At 39.7% G+C, this 25,444-nt stretch overlaps 1 protein-coding gene across 1 annotated transcript in view; it reads right to left on the bottom strand.

Moving 5' to 3' along the window:
• diaph2 (diaphanous-related formin 2) overlaps positions 1-25,444 on the bottom strand; it is a 352,442-nt gene that overhangs the window by 217,200 nt on the left and 109,798 nt on the right. Inside the window, exons 11-18 of the mRNA XM_070836524.1 lie at positions 23,276-23,386; positions 21,984-22,096; positions 18,609-18,725; positions 14,279-14,397; positions 12,558-12,622; positions 11,686-11,790; positions 8,139-8,201; positions 4,875-5,249 (exon numbers count right to left, since the gene is read on the bottom strand). Coding sequence (XP_070692625.1) covers positions 4,875-5,249; positions 8,139-8,201; positions 11,686-11,790; positions 12,558-12,622; positions 14,279-14,397; positions 18,609-18,725; positions 21,984-22,096; positions 23,276-23,386 — 1,068 coding nt within the window. The remainder of the gene's footprint in view (positions 1-4,874; positions 5,250-8,138; positions 8,202-11,685; positions 11,791-12,557; positions 12,623-14,278; positions 14,398-18,608; positions 18,726-21,983; positions 22,097-23,275; positions 23,387-25,444) is intronic.

Here is a 25,444-nt window from a genome sequence, read left to right on the forward strand (position 1 = left end):
GAAGCACCAAGCTGAGACAACATTGAGTGTGATGATGGAGTTCTATATCTGACAATGCATCATCCTACCAGGCATAACAATACATGTTTTAATGAGTTTGCAGATACCCTGTCAAAGATCTACCCTAATTACAATAAGGTACTTATATGAGGCGACCTCAATATCCACATTGAAAGTGCTGCTTCCATGAAAAAGGTCCATTTCATCGATTACTTTGCTCTTTTGACCTGATTCACCATGTTACTGAACCCACGTATCAGCCTGGCCATTCCCTCAATCTTATAATCTCCCTGGATATTGATGTCAGAATTACTACTAATTCAGATAATTTCATTTTATATTCTATGCTACTAGGTTTATCATCATCCTCTAACAGTTACTGCGATGATCTTGTTGCTGCTTTTGACTACAATCTTCTGGTAAGTACTTCTGGTAGTAAACACATTGCTGTACCACAAGTTCTGTGGAGAAATGTTGGCATTTAAAACTGGACTACCATAAAGCTGAGAGGAGACCTAAATTAGAGATTGATCAAGACAGCACATGAAACTGAAACATGAAAACAGCGAGAAAAAATCCTTCCTTTCAAATCTAATCTACAGCGAACAGAACAATCCAAAATGTCTTAATTCAACCATAACTAAACTGTGTAATCCTCCAGTGGTTAGTAGTTCCCACAAAAATCCATTATTGGATCTTCTTTGCATCTCATTTTTACTTCTACTTGGCTCCATCATCAGGAGACACATGATCAGCTATCATGGCTACGCAGATGACACACAATTCTACATTTCACTATCTCTTGATAACTTCATTGGATCTACTATTCAACTGCCAGGATAGAAATGAATCTCTTGATGTCACAAAATTTGAACAAAGATTGGTAGCCGAATGGTTACAGCGCATGACGCATGGAAGAAACTGTTGTTGCTATTATTAGTTATATATTGTTGTATTATTTAGTCTATTATTTATTATTAGTTATATTATTTGTTCCTCTCTCCCTCTCTCCATATTGTGTCTGTTTCTTCACGATCACTATCCAATAAAGGCAAAAAAAGCTTGCTTTCTATCTCAATGATACTCAGAAAAAGTTGTCCATGCAGTTGTCACCAGGAAATTACATTTCTTTGATGCCCTTTTCACTTTTCTTCCTGTAAAAGCCACCCATTGGCTTATTCAAAATGCAGCTACCTGTATCCTGACAAGGACCAAAAAGTTTTTTGGTCAAACACTTCCCACTCACACCTGCTCAGTAGGATTGCCTCTAAGGTTTTGTTCCTGGTCTATAAAGCACTTAATGGTCTGGCTCCAGATTATATACCTGACACACTCCAAGTTTATTAACCTGACAAATGTCTCAGGGTCACAGGACAGCCTTTCCACCCTCAAAGAGGAATCAAACTGTGGTGACAGAGTTTTCAGTGTTTATGCACCTAAAGCTCAAAAAATCATACATGCTGAATTGAGGTTTGCACAAACACTACCATCTTTTTAAAATACGCTTTATTTTACCTTTTGATTAGTTTCGTGCTTGTGATTGTGGGTGTTCATGTATTCATGCTGCCTGGCTATATTTATTTTAGAACTTATTCCCTATTGTTCACTCTGTAAAGCATTTAATATTGCTTTTGTATGACATTTTATTAACAAATAGTACAACATCAGTCTGTTGTTAATGCATCAAATGCCAAAGCTGATAATTATGTCTTTTTATTGTGACAACCCCTCCACCTGGACACTAGGTGTCCCTGCTTTTTTTGTCTTTTGCTTTGTCTTTGTCTTTGGCAGGTGCTGAGCTGGAAGGTTGCGTTGGCTGAGCTCACCTGGGCCTGGTGCTCTACCTTTTAAAAAGCAGTTCCCAACTAGTTGCTGTCTCTCTGTCTCTGTCTCTTGCTCTCTTTTCACTCCATACTTTGGGCCTCTTTTCCCCAGCTGATCCGGCGACAGCATGTTTTCTTGATTTTTGTTAAATTCTTGCACATGACACTTTTTATTCTTTTAAATAAAACCACTTGATTGAATTTGCCGCTCATCCTGTCTCCTCCTTTGTTGCAGCTTCTGTGACATTATGCAAACACGAGTTCAAGAAATACAAGTATTAAAAACAGGTAAAGCTAGCACAAAACAAAACACATGCTGAGCAACCTAAAACTTAGTGAGTTGAATAGCGCACATTTATACGATAAAAGAACCTAAAACAACCATTGTGAACGGCTCTTTTCTCAGCTCCCACACTGTGCAAGTCAAGATAATGGCACAAAAAATTCAAATCTCCCTGGTGGTCAAAGCCTATCTTCCTCTTAAGTGAGGTCCTAAATCCTGGGTAAATATAGCAATAAAGTCACTGACATTTAAAGGCCTACTCCAAATGTGTTTGTGACCACAAACATTCTGGCTCTATTTACATGAATAATTAAAGACTGTGGAAAACGGAGAAAAATATTATTTTATATGTTTGAAAAATTAAAAAAATGTTATGTGATACTATATAATAATACTGGGCAATGGAAGCACATATGAGTAAATAAGATGGGTCTGCTGTCTTGGGCTACAGGACAAGATGTCAGAAGTTTCCAATAAGCAATTGCCACAGCTGATTAAGATTTTGCTTTCAGAGATGTATGATAGAGGGGAAACTAAAAACAGTTCCATAAAGACCAGTCCAGTTTTCAAGATGATGAAAGAGAGTGTTGTGGCTGACAGCTTTGCAACAATCATAGGAATGTGGCCTTATTATAATGCGTGAGTCTAAGATTGCTGACTATCAAACAGCAGTTTTATTAATATGGACATATCATTGAATGAACAAATTAGTAATTAGTTAGCAGGGGTGTAATTACAATTGGCTAAAAGACAAATACCACCAATAGACTGACTGCATAGCTGATGGAAATTTCTTGGTGATTTTGTGGTGCAATTCTAATTTCCTTGAAATTTTGTTGCTTCACATTCAGCCTGGTGCATGACTCCAGGGGTTTGCTGCTGGGCCTGACCAGAATAAAGATGTCCTCTCCATCTTTGAGTAAAGGCACTTGTTAAAACTTGAGATAATAAGCTAATGTTGAGCTTAAACATGAGCCTATCTCTGGGTGCTCTGTGTGACAGAAGTTATTCCCTTCAACCCATAGTATCCATGCAGCCTTTCCTCTGCCATTCTCGTGTGTTTACAGATATACTTTAATTAGCATGGTAAAATTATCTGAATTTCTTTCATGGTTAATGCATGCAGTATAATTTAACACAAAATTTTTCTGTGTGTTTTGGCATTTAGACAGTCCCATACTTAATTTTCACTAATAATTTTCTGTGGGAACCACTGACATATGAATATGGAAGTACATGCAGGGAAAAAATAACTCTAGCTGATTTAAAATGCATTTAGCACTTAAACAAAGCTGACATTTCCCAGTGTGTGCCGAGCTGATATTTTCCCATGTGAGTCCCTTGTTCTACTTCTGACTAAGAAGGCACTGCCACCACATCACTTGCTTGACAGGAGGACTTGTACTGTAATTGAAAATGTAAAAATATTTCTGCTTTTTCCTATTTAAAAACTGTCCCCACTGAGTGCAAATATGTCACTTTAAGTACAGTACAGTGCATGAGCAAGTATCTTTGCTTGATTCTAGGTTTGTAGTTACTGTGTACTGTCTGCAAGCAGATGATGCAACAAGTGAAAAAAAACAAGTATCTTTTCTTTCCCTTTCCTTCTTTCTACAACCAAATCATAGTTGCTCCTGGTAGTCCCGTACTTCCATCTGCTGCATGTAGAGAAGACAGATGACTCTTGTCCCATTTAATCGACACAAGAGACGAGAATTGTTTTTCCTCAGGTGGTTATGAATTTCATTTGCATCACCAAACTACAATTCCTGTGGAGGCAAGGTTAATGCTCCTGCACATTAACCTGTTTCTGTACACTTCCCAGACAATGAGCATTTGCATGTCACTGCATGCACACAAATTAAATACACAAAACCACAAAGATACTGCACATGATAATAACTGATAATATCTAAAATATCGAGCCCAACAAGCAGCCCAACCAATTGTCATTTATCGTTTATTGTCATCTATTTAACAGGTTTAATAATGTTTACTATTGTATGACACTCTCCTTACTACTCAAGAAAGTCGCATGCAGAGTGAAGCATCTGCATACGTGGCATTTCAATGAGTCCTTGATGTGACAGAAATTCAACCTGTTACATGCTGCTAAGAATGTCAATAGTCAACATTGACTTGTATTTCCCCATTTATTTCTTTCATCTATGTGTGTTATTTTGGGGCCTGTTGTTGAATAAATAATGTATCATGGAACCCAAAATATGCATGCAAGGCCACATAAGCATCGGCAAAGGACCATTAAATTAATGCTAAGAACTCCAGAGGCAATGGATAAATTATCTATGGTAAAATAGAGCCCACACACGAGAAAATGTCCTATTGAAATTGTATTCAAATGTGATGGAATGTTACACAATCCAGTCTTCATTCAATTATGCTAAGAATGTGCAAATCCAAGGACATTTGAGCAATGAAAATTGTTTACTGTTGTATCCTTTCAGATGGTTGCTGAGTGTGGAATAATGTGGCCTGTGGCTGAATGGTTGTTTGACTTGATTAAGAGTGCATTCAAATTGAACTCCATTTGGTTTGGATCTTCAACTTTGTATTTTCATCCTCTAATTGTCTAGGGTTACTTCAAGAATCCTCTAAAGCCAGAGTTAAATGTTCACATGATTGTCATGAGATTGCATTCTGTTTCATGTGAACAGTGGAGTGCTATTTCCTTTGCAGTCTCAAATCACCTATATTATCAGTGCAATGAGAATATAATTTACAGTGGATTAAAGCTCTGGATAACATACCTTGGTCCAGTTGACTCTCTTCATCACAGTTTCTGGCTTGTACGTCTTCTTAGGCTCCAGTCCATAAGGCAGCTTGATGACAGGCAATGCAGGAGGTGGCGGAGGCCCACCTGGGCCCCCGAAGAAAGGCGGAGGAGGTGGGGGCCCACAACCAGGAGGCGGTGGGGGAGGTGGAGGTCCTCCACCTGGGGGCGGAGGTGGTGGTGGTGGTGGTGGAATGCCAGCGTGGCCAGGGAGGGGTGGCGGTGGAGGCGGGGGAGGACAGCCACCAGGTGGAGGTGGTGGAGGAGGTGGTGGAGGTGGAGGCGGAGCTGTTGCACCCCCTGGTAGGGGTGGTGGAGGTGGTGCTCCAGGCGCAGTTGGACCCGCTGCGATCTGCAAATTCACAGCAGGTATGTTAATGATGACCTACACATCAACCAAGCTGGAATGTGATATTACTGGTAGGCAAAAGCCATAAGCTGTATTTTTTTGTTTTGTGCCAGTTAAGAGGTGTTTTTATGCTGTGATAAATGTTCTACTGCCTGCATGACATGACTTCAGTGTCTTGCAGCATTGTTTTATGTCTAAGGATTACTAGATTCTGTGGGAGTGTTGCTTGCAAGTTTGGACCACATGAGGAAGTCAAGTCCCCTGCTGTTTTTATGCTTTGCTAACCAAAGAGATCATGATCACAAGTTAACCAACATTTTTTGTGGGCATGACTGCCAAGCTAACTTTTTCAAGCACAAAAAGAAAAATGTAACATGTCTTTGTCAAACTATATATTTATCTGTGCTTGGGTTAAGCCTATACACTGAGGAAGGTGATCATCATGTTTATTTTAGCCCAATTGAACTAAAGAGGCAGAAATAGAATACGCTTGCATAAAACAGGAAACTCTTGATGATTGTAAAAAACTCTAGTGCACTGTGCGGATATGTAATAATGGTTGTGTACATTATATATGAGACCACTACTTATGCAGTTCATATTCCCGTCATGTCAGATTTATAGGAACATGTTTAATTTATTTAATAAGAACTTTTATGATTTGAATTTTTTTAGTTTTCACTATGTTACAAAATCTACTTGTTGGTGACACATAATGTACTTTTTTAACAAGTTGCCAAAACTGTATATACATCATTAATGTCAGCTGATAAATTCATTATTATCAATCATATTGCTAGAAAAAGGAAGATCTTTACAGAAGAAGTAGAAGAAGAAGAAGTTTACAAATTGGTCATATTTAGACCAGTCATCACTGACCAGACCAACATTTGAATTGTACTTGTAATTGTAAAGTTCAGCTTTGTATGAAGAGTTGCCAATTGCACAAAAAGTTGGCCTATTATGTTCATTAATTCCGTTGGATATATATGTACATTTTGAGAAAAATAATGGAGAAAAACCTGTGATCGACTACTGTTTTAATTTACAAAAGATAAAAGTGCTTCTTTCCCATCAAGTCTTTGTCATGAGTTGTAGCAATGGCAGGCTATTAAACAGTAGACAGGGATGTAATTAGGCCTGAGACTGATAAGACAAAGCCTTTCAGTCCTTTGACATGTCTGCACTATCGCACGTACCACATACACAGGTAGTTGGTGATAGTCAGTGATAATGCCAGTAGAAAAATGTTTAAGAGAAAAACTGTTATGCAAATACAACAATTACAGACACCCAAGCTTAGACAGGCTTTGATCTTTGAAGCTGATTAGATGCCGGCTATTACAAAAATGCATTTCCAGTTGCGCTTCTCATTTCCAAAACCAATTCCCCACTATGTGCTTATTCCCCAGTCACTTGATTGTTTGCGTAAAATGTGATTGGCTTCATATTTAAAGACATTACGTTGCGTTTCATTACATAATGGCGTTGGCGAATTGTTTATTAGGGCCAAAATTAAAAAGGTGTTCTGCAAGGAGCTTCTTACACAGATCGCTCAGAGCCCTTCAGTGGAAATCCACATCCAATGATTACATGTCTGTCAATCTCGAGCCCTCTGTGGCCCGTTTTCTCTTTTAAGATTAATATGAGAGAATGGAAGCAAATTAGCTGCTAAATTAGAGCGCAATTGTTTCCATACTGAAGGGCCCTCTGAGTCTTTATCTCTCTCTCTACCTCTCTCTCTCTTTCTCTGATCTACCCAATAATAATAAGCCCAGTGTTTCATAGAACCCTTGGGATCCAATTCCATTGCCACCGGCTCTTTCTTCCTCAGACACCAAAACAAACATCAATAAGAGAGAGAGAGAGAGAGAGAGATCCATACGTTTTAAATTGTGCATTTTGACCTACAATGTCACAGCGACATATAACATTTGTATGCAACATGCAAGTGTCAGAGTCTGAACTAGCAAAAATGAGTAAATGGTAGAATATTGTATACACAGACATATTTATACAGGCATAGAAATAACAGAAATTGTACATTTTAAAGCGCACAATTAATCACGAGTTTCAAGATCTCACAAACGCCTGCTTCCCAAATATTTTCCTATGTTATGTGTTGATTTTTGATAAGTATATTATCCAGCCTGCATTAATATCATGTTTTTTTGCCAGCTTGTGAAGGTTTTTGGCTAATGTTGCTTTTGCAGAGCCCATCTGGAGCGCTGTCTAAAGTAGAGGACCGAGCTAATATGAAATCTAACCCATCCAATTTGGATTCATAGTCTTCTGGACTCAATGGGGAGGTCAGCATGGCAGGTAATTAACTCTGAATGCTATGTGATTAAATCTATGCCCCAATCTCATATCTGATAGAGGAATTCAATCACAAAGTGTTTACTCATGAAAATTGTATTAACAAGCGGGAAATGTGTGTAGTTAAAAACCACTGCAGTTTACCACACCTTCCAACTGTTATATTATTTAGCTTGAAGGAATAAAGGTCTAAATAGTTTTTGAAGCATTTTATCTGTTTGTGGATTACTGAAGCATTCCTTCAAGTCCCATATTAAATCAGTGTAGATTTTAACTAAATAAATACTTCATATTTCAGAATTTTTTTTTTTTTTGCAAATGCACGTCATCTAGCATCAAATTCAATTTGAATTCACAGGTATTTCAAAGTGTTAAAATCAAATGCATAAAATGCAGTGGAGCATGAATGCAGAGAGAACAACACCGTGGACTAAAGATCTTTTTCATAATCAGTTTAAGAATTTTCAAAAGATTTGAAGCACCACAATCAATCATTTTAATATGAAATTTAGATTTGCTGGTAATTGAATGTGAGATTCTGTCAAGGGCCACACATGCAAAGACGACACCCACCTTGGCTTCAGATTCCCTGATGAGTCTCTGAGCCTCTTTGAGCTTGTCTTTTTCAATAGTTAACTGTGCAGATACAACACACACGCGCACAAACACACACAACATGTGCATTCACCACACACACACACACACACACACACACATGCACACACACGCACACACAACACCAGACACAGAGGGCAACAGAGAGGCACATATGGGAGTGGGTTAGATAGACAGAGAAGAGGAACACTAGTACACCACAACAGGTACAGTACTCACACCAAACACAAAAGAGCCAGAAAAAGAGGAAAGCAGGGGAAAGAGGATGTCCTCTACACAATGAAAGTACAGTGTTACATTCATTTTCATTTATACCCATTTTGGCTGAATGAGCTATTTGATGTGCAAAAGGCAGAGTGTACTGTACTTTTACACCTAAAACAAGATGTAATCTATCTTCAAAAGAATATCAGTGTAGAGCACTGACTGCAGCATGAAAGGAACAAGGCACAGCATCACTGACAGTTAGTGCACCTTCAAAACCCTTCTTCCATTTCCCTTTTTTTCTTTCTTGGCATTGCAAAATACATTTCAACTTAACACTCTTAGATGTGTGATGGGCATTGATTTCACTCTGCAGTCTTTGTTTTAGAAATGTACCCATTTTGCTTTGATATTTCACTCAGTGTGACCTTGCCAAAAGAAAGAGAGTGGGAATGTATTCAACAGTACCTGAAATGTGATATTTTTATTGAGTCATTCCTACAGAACACCTCTTACTATAGACTGTACAAAAATACATATTTAATGTGCATAATTGGAAAGGAGATGGGAACTTTTTGCAGGGTTACTTAAAAAGAATTTTTATTTTGCTAGAATTTTAGAAAATGGTAGTAAAGAGCAATATTTAAAGCAAAGAGAAGTTTGACTTTATCTTTTACCCTTAGGAATTAAAAGCTAGAGGCTTTGAGATATCTTTGAGACAAGCCAGAGAGGTTTTCAGCTGGTATAGTACAGTATACCTTGCTCTCTACAAAGTCCCGCACCTTTGACCACCATTTTCTGTCGAACTGTTAGGACACGTGTGGACATTTAAATGACAGAGAATTTAACAGTATATTTTTGGCTCAACAAATTGAATTGGCTCCATATCATCACAGCAAAGCATGCATTATAATAGTGGCTGCATTGTGAGTTTTGCTTTCATTATCAGTTGAGTCAAATTGTGTAATCAGCCAGGGCGGCAAGCAGCCTGGCAGTAAAAGAGAGAGAAAGTGGTCCACCACACCTCCAGCTCCTCTTGGGGCCAAGCTGGGTCAGCTACAAGACCGCCAGGTTGTTAAAACCTATTAAGGGGATGGCGCAGAGTGCTCCAATGTACCACTGCAGTGCTACAATATTCATCAAATCCAGAGCCAATTCAATGAATATCTTTCCTTTTTTTTTTTTTTTACCTTGAATGGTTGCAAGCAAAGGTTTGGGGAAGGATGGATGATTTCCGCTTGTTGTGATTTCTGTGTCCTTTGTTGATGTTTACAGGCAGAACCTCCACTCAACTCAATTGGGGGATAATCAAACAGACACATCAAACAGGCTGCTTGTTACAATGCCAAAGTTCCCTGGGAAAGACTCTCATTAAATGTGTTGGTTCACAAACAAGGTGAAGAGAAGCGACTCAGGCATGCATGTGTTTCAATACCTGACAGGAAGTCTGTCTCTGAGATGAAAGGTTAGGGTTAGCTCCCACTTCATTCATATTCAGCAATACGGCAGTGATAGCAAGGCAGCTTTGATGGACAAACTGAATGCTTGTCCTCACAACGATTTAAAGGTTCTGCGCTCTCACAGTTAATGGCTGTCTACGGCACTGTGTCAAACATGGATTAGGTTGCAAAACACACTCTTTCAGTCTAGTCTTCCTGAAGTAGCACAATCACTACCGCTTGAGAGGATGACACTTGTTTTGTTCATTGCTTGAGGTAGCAATTGAATGGTCTGGGTGAATACCTGCCTAAAACAAAAACAGGAGATAACTCTGGCTCCAACTCGTACTTTAGAGGACTTCTTTAAAAAACACAATTTAAGCCCTGGGAGTCCAAAAATCAACCCTAATTAAAAAGGCAAGTGACATTTAACTACATTTTTCTTAAACCAGAACACATTAAATGGATTCACATTCCTTGCAAATGTTAATAGTAAATATAGCCCTGTTGTGCATATACTGCATGTTCTGTCAATAGGCATTGGGGATATGCTGAAGTCCTTATGGCCACATCCATGTGAGTTTATGCCAAACAAATTACATGTTTCCCTGTTGAGGTTAATGTCTGTGGATGTGCGGCTCTCAAGCAGTAACCGCTCTTTGAAGAAGCATTCACACAAACAGAGGAAGAGAGGGCTTGACTCTCCGGGGCTTTTCTGCTCTACACTACCTGTTAATACACCACAGTCAGTCATTCTTCAAAAGACAGAGGCCTGCCAGGGGAGGGTGAAGGGGAGATGTGTTATAGGGAAGAAAACACTTGGAAATACAACATAAAAAGCTCCAACAAGGGAGAGAGGGCAAGCAAAGGTAACAAAGCCTGATGCATCCATTTCTGACAGGAGGGGGAAGGAGGAGAGAAAAGGAGTGAGCAGGTGGAGGAGGAGGAGAGAAGCTTGATATTCTGATACTCTCATTAAAATAGGTGGGCAGCAATCAGGAACAAAGTGAGTGATGAACCAGTTTGGGTAGAAATGCAGGTAACAAGTGTTGCCAGAGCACTTTACAGTATTTGTTGGGAGCCCAAGAATGATACTCTAGCCGAGTACTGACACAACAGTACGCTATAACTGAGAAAACTCTCAGTGATACTTGGAACACATATGCAGGTGCAATTTGTCAGATGGGGAGTGCTAACATATGCAAGCGGCGGTGAATATCTGAAAGAAAAACTAATCTCTGACATAAATGTAGCTATACCATCTTCGAGTGCAGGTTTATATTGAATTCCCTCAGCGAGGATGCAAACTGCCCTCTTGTCCTGAGGTCATACGGTGTGTTTGAAATTGGGTTAAGGGGGAAATAGTAGTCATTTTCTATGCTCGAAATGGAGGGTTTTACCTGGGAAGAAATGATATGGAGGCCAGGAAAAGAAATGCAATCCATCTCTGTGATGATAGAATTACATAGGAAAAGCTTCAATAGAGCAACTGGCCCATAAAAGGAGCTACAACTTAAGAGGGAGATTGACTCTTTATTAAATCAAATGTTCTTGCATCGATGATAACTCCCACTTACATCAGCAGCACATCTGTAGGTGAGGTGGAAAGGTATTCCTCTGACCAAATCACCCCTTTTTCTAGTGGTACCATTACTTCTTGTTGCTGTGATCTTGAGACGTTTTTATTCCGTATGAAATTGTGCGAGGTGTTTTTCACTTAAAAACTGATTAAAAGTGCTTCAGGACATGGTTTTTCACCTTCTTCTTTTCCATGCTTTTTTGGAAAACATACAATATAAAAGATCTCTGGAGGAATGTAACACTGTTTTGCAGAGTAGTGGGATTTCTCTTCTTGGATTTACCTGGGCCTCCAGGGCCTGGATCTTCGCCTCTAGCTCTTTGATTCTCTCTTCCTTCTTTTGAGACTCAGCCTGGGCCTCCTGCCGTGCACTGAACTCCTCATCAAACTGCAAGAAAAGTGACACAAGTATGTCTATGTGCACAAAACAAACGCAGGCGTAAACACACACACAGGTTGGTGAGCGGCACCATGTCTCAAGAGAATGGCCACGGGGCACATCAACAGACACCAAAACACGCTGTCTTACACTCTCTGGCCGATTTCTATTCATAGCTCTCGTGGCCCTAGAGCCCTGTTGTCCTTTGTCTTTGTTTCAGGACCGGCTTTCATGTATGTTGATGGATCTAACCTTTGCAGAAACCAAGCCATGTCACTACAATGATTTCAGTGGCCCAGCAGGGTGCACAGTGGGCTGGTGGGACAGGAGTCTTAAGAAAAAGACAGATCCAGGACCCCCTCTGTGTCGCCAGACAGTGGTAGTGAGACTCCTCAAGAAATATATAAATATTACACGTAATATGCTGGAGGTAAGGTTTTAAACTTATAATTTATTTCTCTCAAGCAAATAATTAATCAATTTGATTACATTAAAAGGAAATGTAAGACAAAGAGAGAAGCCCTTAAAGGGACAGTTTAACATGCAGAACTGTATCAAAGGAGAATGCACATAACTTAACTCTACCCCGGCACTGTGCACAAATAAGTATACATCAAAACATCGGCATTGATTCTTGTAATGCTGATACGGATCATGTAGCGTCACAGCCAGGTATTGATCAGGGCATGGAAAATCAATAGCTTGTCTGGAAAGAAAAAACTTTCCTGATGGGAGCCAGCCAACCAAGGGGGCTGTTAGAGTGATTAATGTCTCACCTTTTTGGAGTACTCTGCAGCCTTCTGCTCACTCTCTTCAACTTTGGCTTTATCCACACACTGATCTGCAAGACAAGACAGCCACAGTCACAAGATGTTTTCAATGTGTCTGGGTGCCATGAGCGTCGTTAGCTCCTCATGTTAGATTCACTGTGTGACTTGGGCCTTTTTCTCTCCTGGTATATTTGACTTCATTTGATTGGAAAGTCTGATAGGTCCGTGAGATGTTTAACATTGAGGGTCGTAAAAATTGTTTGCATTTCAACACACCTACAGATGCCAGGTGCGTCTGTGCCATACTTTGTTAATACATAATTACGTAGTATTAAAAGTGTTTTTGTATATATTTTTACATGAGAAACTTTTCTTTCTTTTCTTTAGTTGATCAACTTATGCGTCTCCCATTACAGATTGTAAAAAAAGGAGGCTTGTGATGAATCCAAAACTTACTGAATAATAAAATAAAAAAGTAAAAAATGTCTGCTCTGGGAAAATAATGAGACAAGTACAAAATGGGCAGCTTTGGTGACTGATGCAATTGCTGTGTTGACCTTGTGAAAAAGAGACAAGAAGAGAAAAAGTGTTTTCATGATATGTTCAATAACCACCTTACAAAAAGTGAAATCAGTCATAATGTGCAACTCTTGGCTCGTGCAGATATGCTGACCTTTTTGTCCTCCTCTTGTCCTCTCATTGACAAAGGTGCCCTTAAATAGCAGGAATTCTCCCTTAAAGATTGTGAGTTTTTTATCTTTTGCTTATGGGTGTGTGTTTTGAACAAGAGGAAAATCAGTCAGAGCCTAAAGTACAGGACTAAATCAGTGCTTCTGTATGGTTTTGGTTTCAGTTTTAAGTTGTATCTCAGTGTATTTACAAATTCCATACTTTTTAATTACTGTGTGAGTGAGTGATGAGTCATCTGAAGGTTTTAAGTGTAAATTATTGTTAGATCACACATCACGCAACACATTTTCCCTCTGAATAATACAGGGAAACGACACACCAATGTGAATGATAAAAAAAATAATTAAAAAAAAGAGCGAAAAGGCACCTTTAAAAAAACCCATGTGGATGTGGCATCTAATTCCACATGTCTTTTGTGAGATTTCAACAAAACACGTCCTTGAAAGTTTTTTATCAACTGATTAAATCTCAGTAAAGTGAGTGAGAAAACTTATTTAATACTGCCTCAATCCTCTGTGGATAGGTTTAGAAACTTTTAATGACCCTTTGTTGACAAGTCACAAAACTGTTAGTGACACAACAGAGAGACAAAGTGGTGTTATTTCTTTCTTTCCCGTGTTTGGAAAAAAAGAAACTCCATTAGTAATGCAGTGCAAAAAGATATTTCCTCTATGACTCCAGGAACCAGCAGAGAAACACCCTAACTGCAGAAAATGACATTTAAAATGATTCAGAATTAACTGATTTCATTTTACCAGATATGATGTATTATTCATCAATAATGAGATGACCCCCATCTTATATGTCAAGCCACTGCAGGTGTTTGTCAGAAAAATCTCAGGGGGATCTGGGAGAATAATGAGTATGACTGCAAGGTATCAAAACATTTTTAGCAACATCAGTGATATCCCTCCTGCAGGACATAGTTTCAAACGAAAGGAAATGATCTTCATCCACAAGTCTTAAAGACTTTTATTACACATTTTAGACTTTTGGCAACACATGTTAAATTAGAGTTAGTGAGTAATTTGAAGTACCAATCAGATGGGTGAAGTCCACGTCCAATCTTTTACTGTAGCCAAAGTCAGGGTCCATCCCATTGCGATGCAGAACCACTTGAGACACTGTTTCTTCTATCACCTTGTAATACTGAGGCCTGCGGGGTCAGACAACACAAAGCAGAACAATTAGACAAGCTACAGAAAAATATGAGTGACACAAACTCTACATGGCTAATTATCCACAAATGATTCCCTTATCCATGCTAGAGGTCACAAAATGCCATGTCAAAAAAGGGTGCTGCTGGAGAAAATAGGCACCCTATTAAATTTCATCACTTGCTTCACCCCGATGATGAAATTAGCAGATTAATGGGCACACAGGACCTAAGTCTGTGTACGTCTGTCCATTTCAAGGTGACAGACGGTAGCCAAGGCTACGCTTGCCCTCTTGCCTAATTTGCAATCATCTTTGCCAATTAGAGCAACCATAAAAACTGAAATGTAAATCTAATCAGTATAATGTGTGTAATTGAAAGCACAATGACCAGGAAAACATGTCAGCCAGTTAGGAGTGTGTCTGAGTGCTTGGCGTTGTCGAGCAGGGCGTGTGAATCAGCCTAAGAGTCTCGCTCTGCCACACAGGTTGGTATGTGACCTTTTCTCAGTAACATTATCAACTTTAATTGCAAGTGACATTTAGCAAATACAATGCCAGCTTAAGCTGAGCTCCAAACTGAGAAACAATTATTTTCTAAGCATGACATTGACCAGAAGTTGATGTTTGAATTCAGAACAACTTGGTTTTTATTCCTCTGAAGACTCAAGCTTCATTTATTGTAAACGGAGGTACTGGATGTGGAAAATTGACCCTTAATGATGCTCATGAATAATGCCTTAATTAAATTACAAAAGAGCATTTTCCTGAACCAGGAACAACAACAATCATCAAGTGCGAACTCCATGCGCAAGTGCACGTGGGTGTGACCGACTAATTGTTGCAGTTTGAGTGAGCATCTGGGCAATTGCAATTCTGGTACAGTGCTATTAAATCTGGATGGGTGGAGTGGGATGAATGCATTACTAGCAGGTGGAATACAGTATCAGCAGCAGGAGCAGGAGCAGGGGCAGCCTTCTGAATCATCAGTCAACACTTTTCTAGTGGACGTAGAGCAGAGGCTATGTTCTTCTATGGGAAAACATTGTCAGCTTTGCAAACTCTTGTTTTGGCACATAATTTCATTTCAGGCAGATGACAAAGTTAACAGCGAGTGCCACAAACCAATGTATGACAAATGTGCTTTTTTTAGTTTCTAGGGACTGTCGAATAAATTTTATATGATTATAATTGAAATTCAGAGATTCATATGACAAGTATGATGCAGATAAAGCTCTAAAGCCAGATCAAAGCCTGTCTGATGGCTCTGCATGAAAGTATTAAGGGGAAGGAGCACTAATGTAGCTAAGATGTAATAATTGATTTGAGCAACCACAGCTGTGCAAAAAGTGTCTGTGTCAGGTAGGTTAATTTCGTGTAATATCACAAAAAAAAAAAAAAACCCAACAAAATCCGACTGTGTGTCAAAATAAAAACGAATGAGATGAACAGCAACTTGTTATTTTTAAAAAGATATTCATTATTATTTTTAGAAAATCATTGAATGGAATGAAGTTTATTTCTGAGGCTGTTGCCCATAAATTTAAAGGCTATGTTCTGTTGGTACCTTGTGGGTGGACAGGCCATATCATGTTATGAACAGAAATATGAAAGAACACAAAATTCTGAGCCAAAGCAAATAAGAATAAATCAGCATTTAGGTGCACTGTTTTGAAAGCATGAAATGCCATACATTAAGCTTGAGCTGGCGGATTCGCCCACTCATGATTGGAACAACCTAGTGAAAGCTCACACATCGCCCTGCATGGCTTAAGCGCTGTGGCACTCGGCTTACAACTGTCACCAATGTACACCACATTATTATCTCAATAAGCCGCCCTATTTTCCCTTCGTCCTCCATCCTCCGCCACCACCAAGCAGATAGGGGCTGGGTGGAGATAACTGGAGACGGAGAGAGTGACCCAGAACTGTCAGGCCCCTCCACAGTGGGCAGGGCTGGGCTCCAGAAGCTAGCATATGTCCCTTGCATCATTCCCCACCTCTTCTTTTACTTTGGCACCTTCATTTCTTCCAATGATAGCTTGCAGTTCAGCGCAGCCCCAGCCACTTGATCCAGCTCTGCTCCACATAACCAGTGTAATCCCCATATCACCAGGCTCCAAAAGAGCAGATCTGCTCTATATTTACTGGGTGGGTTTGATGTGCTCCCATTCATTAGGCTTGCAGTGAGAGATTAATTATCAAAAATAAACCAAGCCCCGGAGGGGAAAGCAACAACTAATGTTGTGTTAGGGGGAATGACAGTAGACAGAGCACTTCAACAGTTTGCCCACTGTAGACCTTCTTAGAGTTGTTAGAATACTAATTATATTATTTAATTAATTATCATTTAATGTAGATTATTATTTGACACACCAATCAAGGTACCAAGTGCACCATCAATTCCATTAAATACAATGATGTACAAACAGCTTAATTCAGTTAGATACAATATTGTGGGCACACGTGTCCATTTGCTCACAAAGCCAATATCTCACACATTTATACAAAAAAGCTAACCTAAGACTGCCATCATTAAAACTTCAACTAAAGCCATGCATTCCTACCACACATTCTCTGACTTTATTATTGTACTGTTCCACATTCACCCAATTTTGACCAGAACATGAAAATAAGGTAACTTTAAAGGCAGAGACTGAAAAAAGGTAGATAGTATCTATTGGAAATAGCTGCATGTCCTGTAGTACTGCATCTTCAATCATCCTAACTCACACAGCTGTGATGTATGAGGAATAAAATGCGTCAGCCGGAGTGAATTTGTGGTGTTAATGTTTGTGTGTGCACATGTGTGGGTTTGTCCTTGCATTTGCGATGGAGGCTGGAGGAAAAGAAATACAAAAATATAAGACCATCATTTTTTTTTTTTTTTGCTGCTCATTCATTGCTACTGATCCCTTCTTATTGCTGGCTTGCAGAGAGGTGTGGACACTGGAGCTGAGCTGGACGTGGCTATACTAGCTGGTTAATGTGAATTCTATTTCTCACTTCCTACGAATAGATGAGGAATACATTATTCATAACTCCGCAACTTGTCTATGGTAAATTCATCTTCCTCCTCTCATCCTCCCTTCATCTTCCAACTGCTTTTTTTTAAAGTCTTATTTCTGCGAAAAGGTCTGACACAGCAGTGAATTCATCAGTGTCACTCCATTCAGAGGAGTGGTAAACTTCCTGCCCAGTGACTGACATATTTGCTCTTCAAAGGCAGAGTAGAAAGCTAACCAAACAGTTTTACATTGTGTAATAATTCCAAAATACAGACTATTATCCTTTCTTTAAAAATGTGTGTGTTTATAGACAAAGGGGAATTATAAAAAGAGTAAATGCACCTCGGCTAATAATCTTTCTAGTGGTGAGTGCATGCTTCTTTCTCAGCCTGTGCAGTGCAGCACTCTGCACTGTGCTCACTGTGCGATGTAACGTAGGCGTGGTCACGAGTGCAAGAGACTACACTTGACTTTCCTACCTGCAATGCTGGGTGTGGCCAGAAGTTCAACAGGCTTATGACTCATAGCGAAGCAATTTTTACATACAAGATGCAGTTTACTCATCTTCAGTTCTTGCCAAGCAACACATCAAACTCCAGATTAGAGCTGCAGTTCAAAGATGACTGGGTTGGATGTACTCCATGTTTTGTATCCAGGGTTTATATCGAGCTGTTATCTGATCTACATTGACTTTATGGTCTTGAATGGGGGGCTTTAGCATTGGTTTTTTTAGTTGTTGTATTCTTATGTATTTCATTGTGTTGTATGTTGAAGTCTGTGTATGTCCGTTATCTTGACTGCAAGACTGATTTTCTCCACTAAAACAGTGAATTTAAATGTTTAAGCTGAAGGCAAGCAAATAGATGTCGCTTTCACAGGCAACATTGCTGGGTTAATGACACAAAAGTTACAGTAACGTAAAGGTAGCTCAAGTTTGACTTTTAAGAATCAATAGATCTCTTACTTTTGGGAGGATAAATGCACATAATAAATTTCAACCTGGCTTTTATTTTTCAAGATAGCAATAACTGGCAATAACATCCTGTAAGCAATGAGCAAATAAGTTCACATTGATGTATGAGGTGTATATGTCTGCTGTTGAAAGGAAAAAGTTCAGACTATCCAGGCACAGTGACATACAGCGGAGCATCAACAGTACAGTCGATAAAGGGTGAGTGGTATGTAGAAATCGTGACGAACTTACCTGATGTAATAGTCGTTCCTGATGAGCAATAGGTGCTGGAGGATTGACAGGAAGTATGCCTCTGAGCCAGTGTCTTTCACCATATTGGACAGGAGATGGTAGACCTCATTCATATCAGTACAGGAGCAAGGTTAAGGAACACAAACAACTGAAACAAACAGCCAATCTGAGATCATTACTTTGGTGCATTAAGCTTCTTGTAAAAACACAAGACATTTTATTAGTTCTTGTTTTTCTTTATAACTACTTATTTATTTTTCCCCAGCTCACTTCACCTCAGGTTTTCTGACAGGCATCATTGTGCAAAAGCAAACGGAACTGTGATTCCTCTTATCCATCCTTTCTCGGGGGAGCTAAAACAATGTAAACAGCTAACCTGAGGAAGTGGATTGGCAATAAAGAACGCTCCCTCTGGTTTACCTGTCACTCCAAACCTTTCAGAATAGAGGAAATTAATTACATGAAAAAAAACTCACTGGTTTGAATGTCTAAGGCGAGAGTGATGGGGAGCCGATCATTCGCAGGGCAGAAATATGGCTGAAATTCAGTCCTCAGATTGAAGCTGACATGCACTCAGGAGCAAAAATTCACATTATTAAATTTGCAAAAGGTATTGATTATGTGTCTTATATTTGCTTTCCTCAGGAGAAAGTAGTGGTGGCTTTTACATCTAAAACAGATGTTTATTCATCCATGCTCAAAATACCATGACTAAATATATTCCTTGATTATTTGCAAAGTATTAGAAATTTGTTACTAATGCCTGTTATTCGAAGAAGCACAAAATGAATACTATATTGAAGTTATTAAATCAAGGCAAGAGAGATATACCATACAGTATAGGAGAAGCACTTGCATGGAAACATATTTCAAAATTCAAATTCTATGTTAATGTTACTTCGACGTACAAGGTTAATTTTGAAATAATTAAATTTGTGTTTCTCAAACTTCTAATAGTTTCCTAAAAGTGTAGCTCGAAGAAATAAAGAACCCACGATAATGAATGATTTGGAGCCTATTTAATTTGTTTGCTTGAGAAAGGAGGATTTCCCTATGGAGGCTCATCTTGTTTGAAAATGTGGAATAAGCCTCTCAGATATGTGCACACATGCAGAAAAAAGAAGACTAAGGAGACAGTGCCCTGGTAAGCTCACAGAGACGAAAACCCGATTGCCATCATGACATGAAGTGCGGATCATGACAATGTGTGCTAAAACATTTACATAACGCAGCAAACCGACTGCAAAGCAAAGTAACATTTTCAGCACTGTGGCACCATATGTTGTGATCCCCCCCTCCTTTCTGCTTCTGGTGCAGAAAATGTCAGTTAAATGCAAAGGCGAAAAAAAACTGAGCTTGAGGATTCAGACAACATCAAAGCTAAATTAAGACTAAACAGAGCTCCAGAGCAACAGTCATATTTCTGCTATTACTACCACTACAACTAATGTGTTATAATAGCTGATTTCTTGGACGTACTACTAACACATGAGAGATTAGAGGGGTCCAACTAACATGTTTTCAAATGATAATCTGAAGATTTTGTCGATGCTTTGTTTCTTTCCTAATGTTATTTGTCAGGTTTCATCAACAGTTAGTGAAGGATGACTCCGTATGAGAGTATAAATAATTCAGATAATTTATTTCCTCAACAGCACTTAACTGCATTCTCAATTTCCCACACTATCATCCACACAAAACAATCTGCAGCTGCTGCAGTTCGAGAAGATCAATTCTTTTAAATACTGTTTGACACTTTTCCTATTAATTTCAACAATGTCTGTAATTAAACTCCTATCCCATATCAAATTTTTAGAGAGAGAGGGATGGGAATACAGGCTCCTCTACAGTATCATTTCCCTCCCTTGTATTAGCCGAGTATGAAGCCTGGGAGAATTACCAATCCTGTGAGATTCAATTATAGCCTCACCACGGCAGCATTTGAGAGGACATGAGAAGGAGCTCAGACTGGGAAAGTATCCAACTAGCTTCATCTATCACTAAGCTGCAGACATAAACCTAATGTAGAATGCCAATCCATTCGATGACACCCCCTCTCTATGCTCTCTTTCTCGCTCTCTGTCTCTCTCTCTTTACACTCCCTCTCCAAATAATGAATAAACATGAGTGGCAGTCAAGTGTGACGTAGGCCAGTCAGTGGTGGGGTCAATCAATCACCATTCCATGCCGCATTAATATTTATCAGTGGCCTGGAGTCACCTCCTCGGCACCTGGACCTGGGCCGGACACAGAGGAAACGAGCATCTCCAGGTTAATATTCATGAAACTGCTGGGAGAAACAAGACACATGTGCAATGCTCAGGTAGTAGAAGTACTACCTGCATGATATCATGCATATACGTGTGTGCACGCACGTGTGTGTGCTATGCAGGCAAAGGCACAAAGGGCAGCCTAGGCATTCGAATCATGCTCAGAGCTCGAAGATCAATACCACATTGTCCTTGGAAACAAACATTGGGCCTTCTCATTTGTGAACCTGCTCAAGCACATCATTAATCCAGGTGCGTTTTTTTTTCTCTCTCCATCCTCTCTCCACGCACGCACGTACACAACCTCCTCCTCTCACCTACATGTGTCAACAGAAACTGTCACTCACAGCAGCACTTTGTGCCAGCGCTAGAACTGTGGGATTTGGTGGATGAAAAAGGTTGTGGGAATGAACATCTGCATAACAATGTCAGCGTCTGGTTTGTCTGCTCACAGTGTCAGCCATTCATACATAGCCTTAGAGAAGAGCTGTGAATTATTAAAGGGTTCTTCACTGGGATGCTTGAAGAAGTTTCCAACTCTGGACTAAATTACTGCTCACCTTATCAACTTCTACTCCGCACGTTTGGAGTTAAATGAACATTGTTAGAGAGCTGACGGAGAAAATTCACATTTCTAAAATGGAACAGAAAGACAAGAGGTGATAATGCTTGAACAGAAGAAGCACTGACTGTATCACATAATGAATATGATTCCACGTGAAAATGCTGTTGACTGCGCATAGTAAATGTTAAGAATAGAAAAGCATATGTCTGGTTGATATCTTCCTCTTGAGTCTTACAACAGTCCTACTTAACCCTGCACTCTCAGACAAAGGGCAGACAGTGAAGAGGAGAGGATGAGTATAGTAAATAAAAAGAACAGTGAGGAAGTGGGAGGTTAAGATGAGAGGGTTATTTACCTAGTATACCTGGTCTGAGATGGAGCTGGATATTGTGCTCGGGCTTCTCAAATCCTTCTCTAATGAACCAAACCATGAGGGGCTTTAGTCTGTTGACCAAACCTACAATATACACTCATCTCTTGCTGCTAGTTCTGCAGGCCTATTCGTCTGTATATTCACGCAGAGGGCTGACGAAAGGATATTCCATCTCGGCGCGGATGTCATCCAAGCGATGGGAGAGCTCGATAGCGTCCTCTTCCTTGTTCTCATTGAACACCTTCAGTTGGATGTCGAGCTCCTCCGTCTCTTTTAGCTCCTAGAATGAGTTAGACATACAGTAGAAAGCTGAAAATATGAAGTCAGATAAAAGGTCATCTTGCAGTGTAGATTATGGCAAACAAATGTAGCAGCTGCAAAGAATAATTTAGATATAGCTTGTAACAATTCATTAGTCTAGTTTTTTTTTTTTATCGTTGAATCTTGTCAAACTTTAATGCATCACTGTTTATCAAACTAATACTAGAATATTAATTTCCCTGCTCCAGCTGTACAGAGAACTCAGAACCGAGACACCCTGAACCCTCTCACTAGGTATTTCAGATAGTGCCTTATTCCTGCACACCTGTTCCAGCCACGAGGGGCTACGGCAGTGCTCTTTACCACTTCTCTATGAATCACCGGCAGTGGAGTTTACAGACGGAGACAGGGCCAAATGTAACCCAATTTCTGCAGGTATCAATCACCCTGCACTGTTTTTTGGGTTCACCATCTGTCTTAAGCAACAGTGGTTCGGAGGGAGGTGCACAATGCCACAAAAAGAGGGTGGGGGGGGGGGGCAAATACATGTGTCAAGGACTATAAGAACAAAACATATTGTGCTTTCTTTTTCAGCAGAGTTCACTTTTTCTTTGCCAAAAGCTACGCCAACTCCCGAGCATAACTCATAATTAGATGAAAGAGTGTCAGTTTGAATGTCGGCATTACAAAGCGGCATTCATAAATGACTGTACACAGAGACTCTTTCATATCAGGGGGCAGAATTGAAGATAATTAAAGTAATGACAGTAATAATCAACAGGAGCAGCTGGGATGACTTATTAACAACTGGCTCTGTGACACATTCACCCCACTCGCTACAAATGAGAGCTTGAGTGATGAGTTGGAGCTCGTTTGCCTTTGCCTCATGTGAAGACGTGTCGACTCATTGATAACGATGCCAGGACGACCTGCGTGATGAGGTGTTAGCGCTGCATCGCACTTGACACAAGCCCCTGATACTCCTCTTTGGTGCACTAGTACTACTAATTAAGTTCATAATAAAACCTAGTCTTATTTCTTATTTAAGTTATTTGTGTGCATATGTAGTTACAGTCTGTGGTTCTAACACAATTACCAAAGCTCTACAGTGTATATTTGTCTCTTTCAAAGTGAGTGACCTTAAACTTCACTTTTCATGCATGTGAATCATCTGCTGTCTAATAGTTTGATAACTCACAGGTAGGATCTTCTTGAGGCCACATCTTAAGAACTCATTGCGTAGATGTATCCGGAAGTCCAAGTCATCAGGGGAGGTGACCAGGGCATTGATCAGCTGCATGCAAGCAACCTGTGGAGTAGACAGACAAAATGGCAGACGAGAAATGAGACACTAAAGAGGTATTTCCTGCACAACTAATCAATATCACATCATATCATGTAACTGTACATTTTGTATTTCTGTAATATAAAAATGTGTTTTGATGTGATGATTTGCTCTCAATATTCCTTTCCAAAACCAAAACTACAGAAAAGGGATTGCAATGAAGAGGGCAGAAAGGGATAGACAGAGAGACCAGAAGAGAGATGGTAAAAAGTACAAGTCTGGTGTGCCTATTGACTACATGTGCATTTTTAATGGATTTATTGGTGAGGAAAAAGCCTCGAAGTGTGTCTGTGTGTGTGCTGGGTGGAGGAGGAGGTTGGGAGGAAATCGCTGATGAATTATAATGAGCAGTAAGGTGTTTCAGGGGAGCAAGCAATGGATAAGACAGTTTTCCTTGGACAGACAATCGATAGCAGGCTGAAGGATTCCCATCGACGATGTGAAACATTGTCTTCTGAAACCTTGACCCTGTGCTGTTGGCTTTTATGTGTTATTAATAAGAGCCACAACAATGCTGATTCTCTGCAGTTTCCTGTGTCCGTTTTAGACTCAAATCTACAAAAAGGTATCTGCATACAACACTTTCTTTTAACTCTGCCTTGCTTTGGTCGCTAAATATTTTTACTTCTGTTCAGTAAACTCAGTTTTCAATCACATTTGGGTGGCGCTACAGCCAAATGTATCTGTTTTTTGAGGTTTTGTCTGATGAAAAGTAGAACAAAAGCAATTTGAAATGAGCAGTACTGGGTTGTTTTCTGGTATCTTCAAGTTATAGCAGCAGCTCAACAAATTGAAAAATGCATGTTGGTATGTATATATAGATATAAATATAAGATATAAGATACGGTGTATTCCCTTAGGAAAGCACTAGCTTGTTGCACTAAAGCATGCACCAGTGTGGCTCCAGTTCTAGACACCATGGCACACTTTTTCCATGAAAGCTTGTGGGTCTGTGTGCAGGATCTGTGCATTGAAACCTGACATTTTACTGTATCCACCAGAGGCCAGATACATAAAAGAAACACCACCGAATGTTCACAGAATTTATGTGAGTGAAGAAAGACGTGGAGCTCATGAAAAATTATGTTGCTTCTTCTGCATACAGATTGATACTTACATCAAGCACCTCAAACATACTTAAGTCATGTATTGTGGTGGGGGCAGCGGCTGTTTTGAGGATGGGGAGATTATCTGTGTTAGGTTTATAGAGCTGAATTGGTGCCGCAGTGGGGGGGGGGGCTCCAAAACATCGTAATTGAAAGAGGCACTGATGGGACAGTGCTTTCCTGAGAGTTTCTCTCATGCTCTGCAGACAAGCATAGCCTAAACATTTTAATCACATTAGCAAAGTCTACTTCTACAGCCCATCACAGGTTTTGGATAAAAAGACTATTAATTTCCTTGAACCCCCTGCATCAGCAATGCATTTTAATTTACTTCACAATTAGCGGAGCTTCATTTCATTAATGGCAAAATTTAAAGGAAGAACAACAGCCTCCCAATAAAAGAATATCTACTTTCGTTTCCACCACTCGCCTCATCAGTTTCCTTCATGACTTCACAATCCCTGCAGTTAAAAAAGTAATTCCTTAAGTAATCCCCCGCTTTTGGTTTCCCAAAAACATGTTTTAAGCGGCGTTTTTATTGCTGTTGTATAGTTTTTCCTGCTGCTGAACAATAGTAGTGAAAATTAGGAGGGGTATGGTGCTTTAGTTGCGCTTTCACAAGTCCTCTGAGACCTGACTTGACAGCAGCATGGAGAAAAACAAGGGGAAGTTTTTGTAAGATATGAGGAAAAGAAATGAGCAAGGTAGTGAGAGGAGGAGAAAAAGTGAAGAAGAGAGAAGGAAGACAAAGCTTAGAGGAACTCAAAGTCTATCCTTTTTTTATTATCATTTTTCGGCTGTTCACAAAGAGGATGGGGTAGTTCAGTAGAGGTGCTCAATGAAGCAGGTGTTTTTGATTAAAGCAGTGGCGATGGAGCTCGGGGTGCATTTCAATAGCCCAGCAATCACATCCCAT

The sequence above is a fragment of the Pempheris klunzingeri genome, chromosome 9 (genome assembly GCF_042242105.1).
Source record: "Pempheris klunzingeri isolate RE-2024b chromosome 9, fPemKlu1.hap1, whole genome shotgun sequence".
Classification (NCBI taxonomy): Eukaryota; Metazoa; Chordata; class Actinopteri; order Acropomatiformes; family Pempheridae; genus Pempheris; species Pempheris klunzingeri.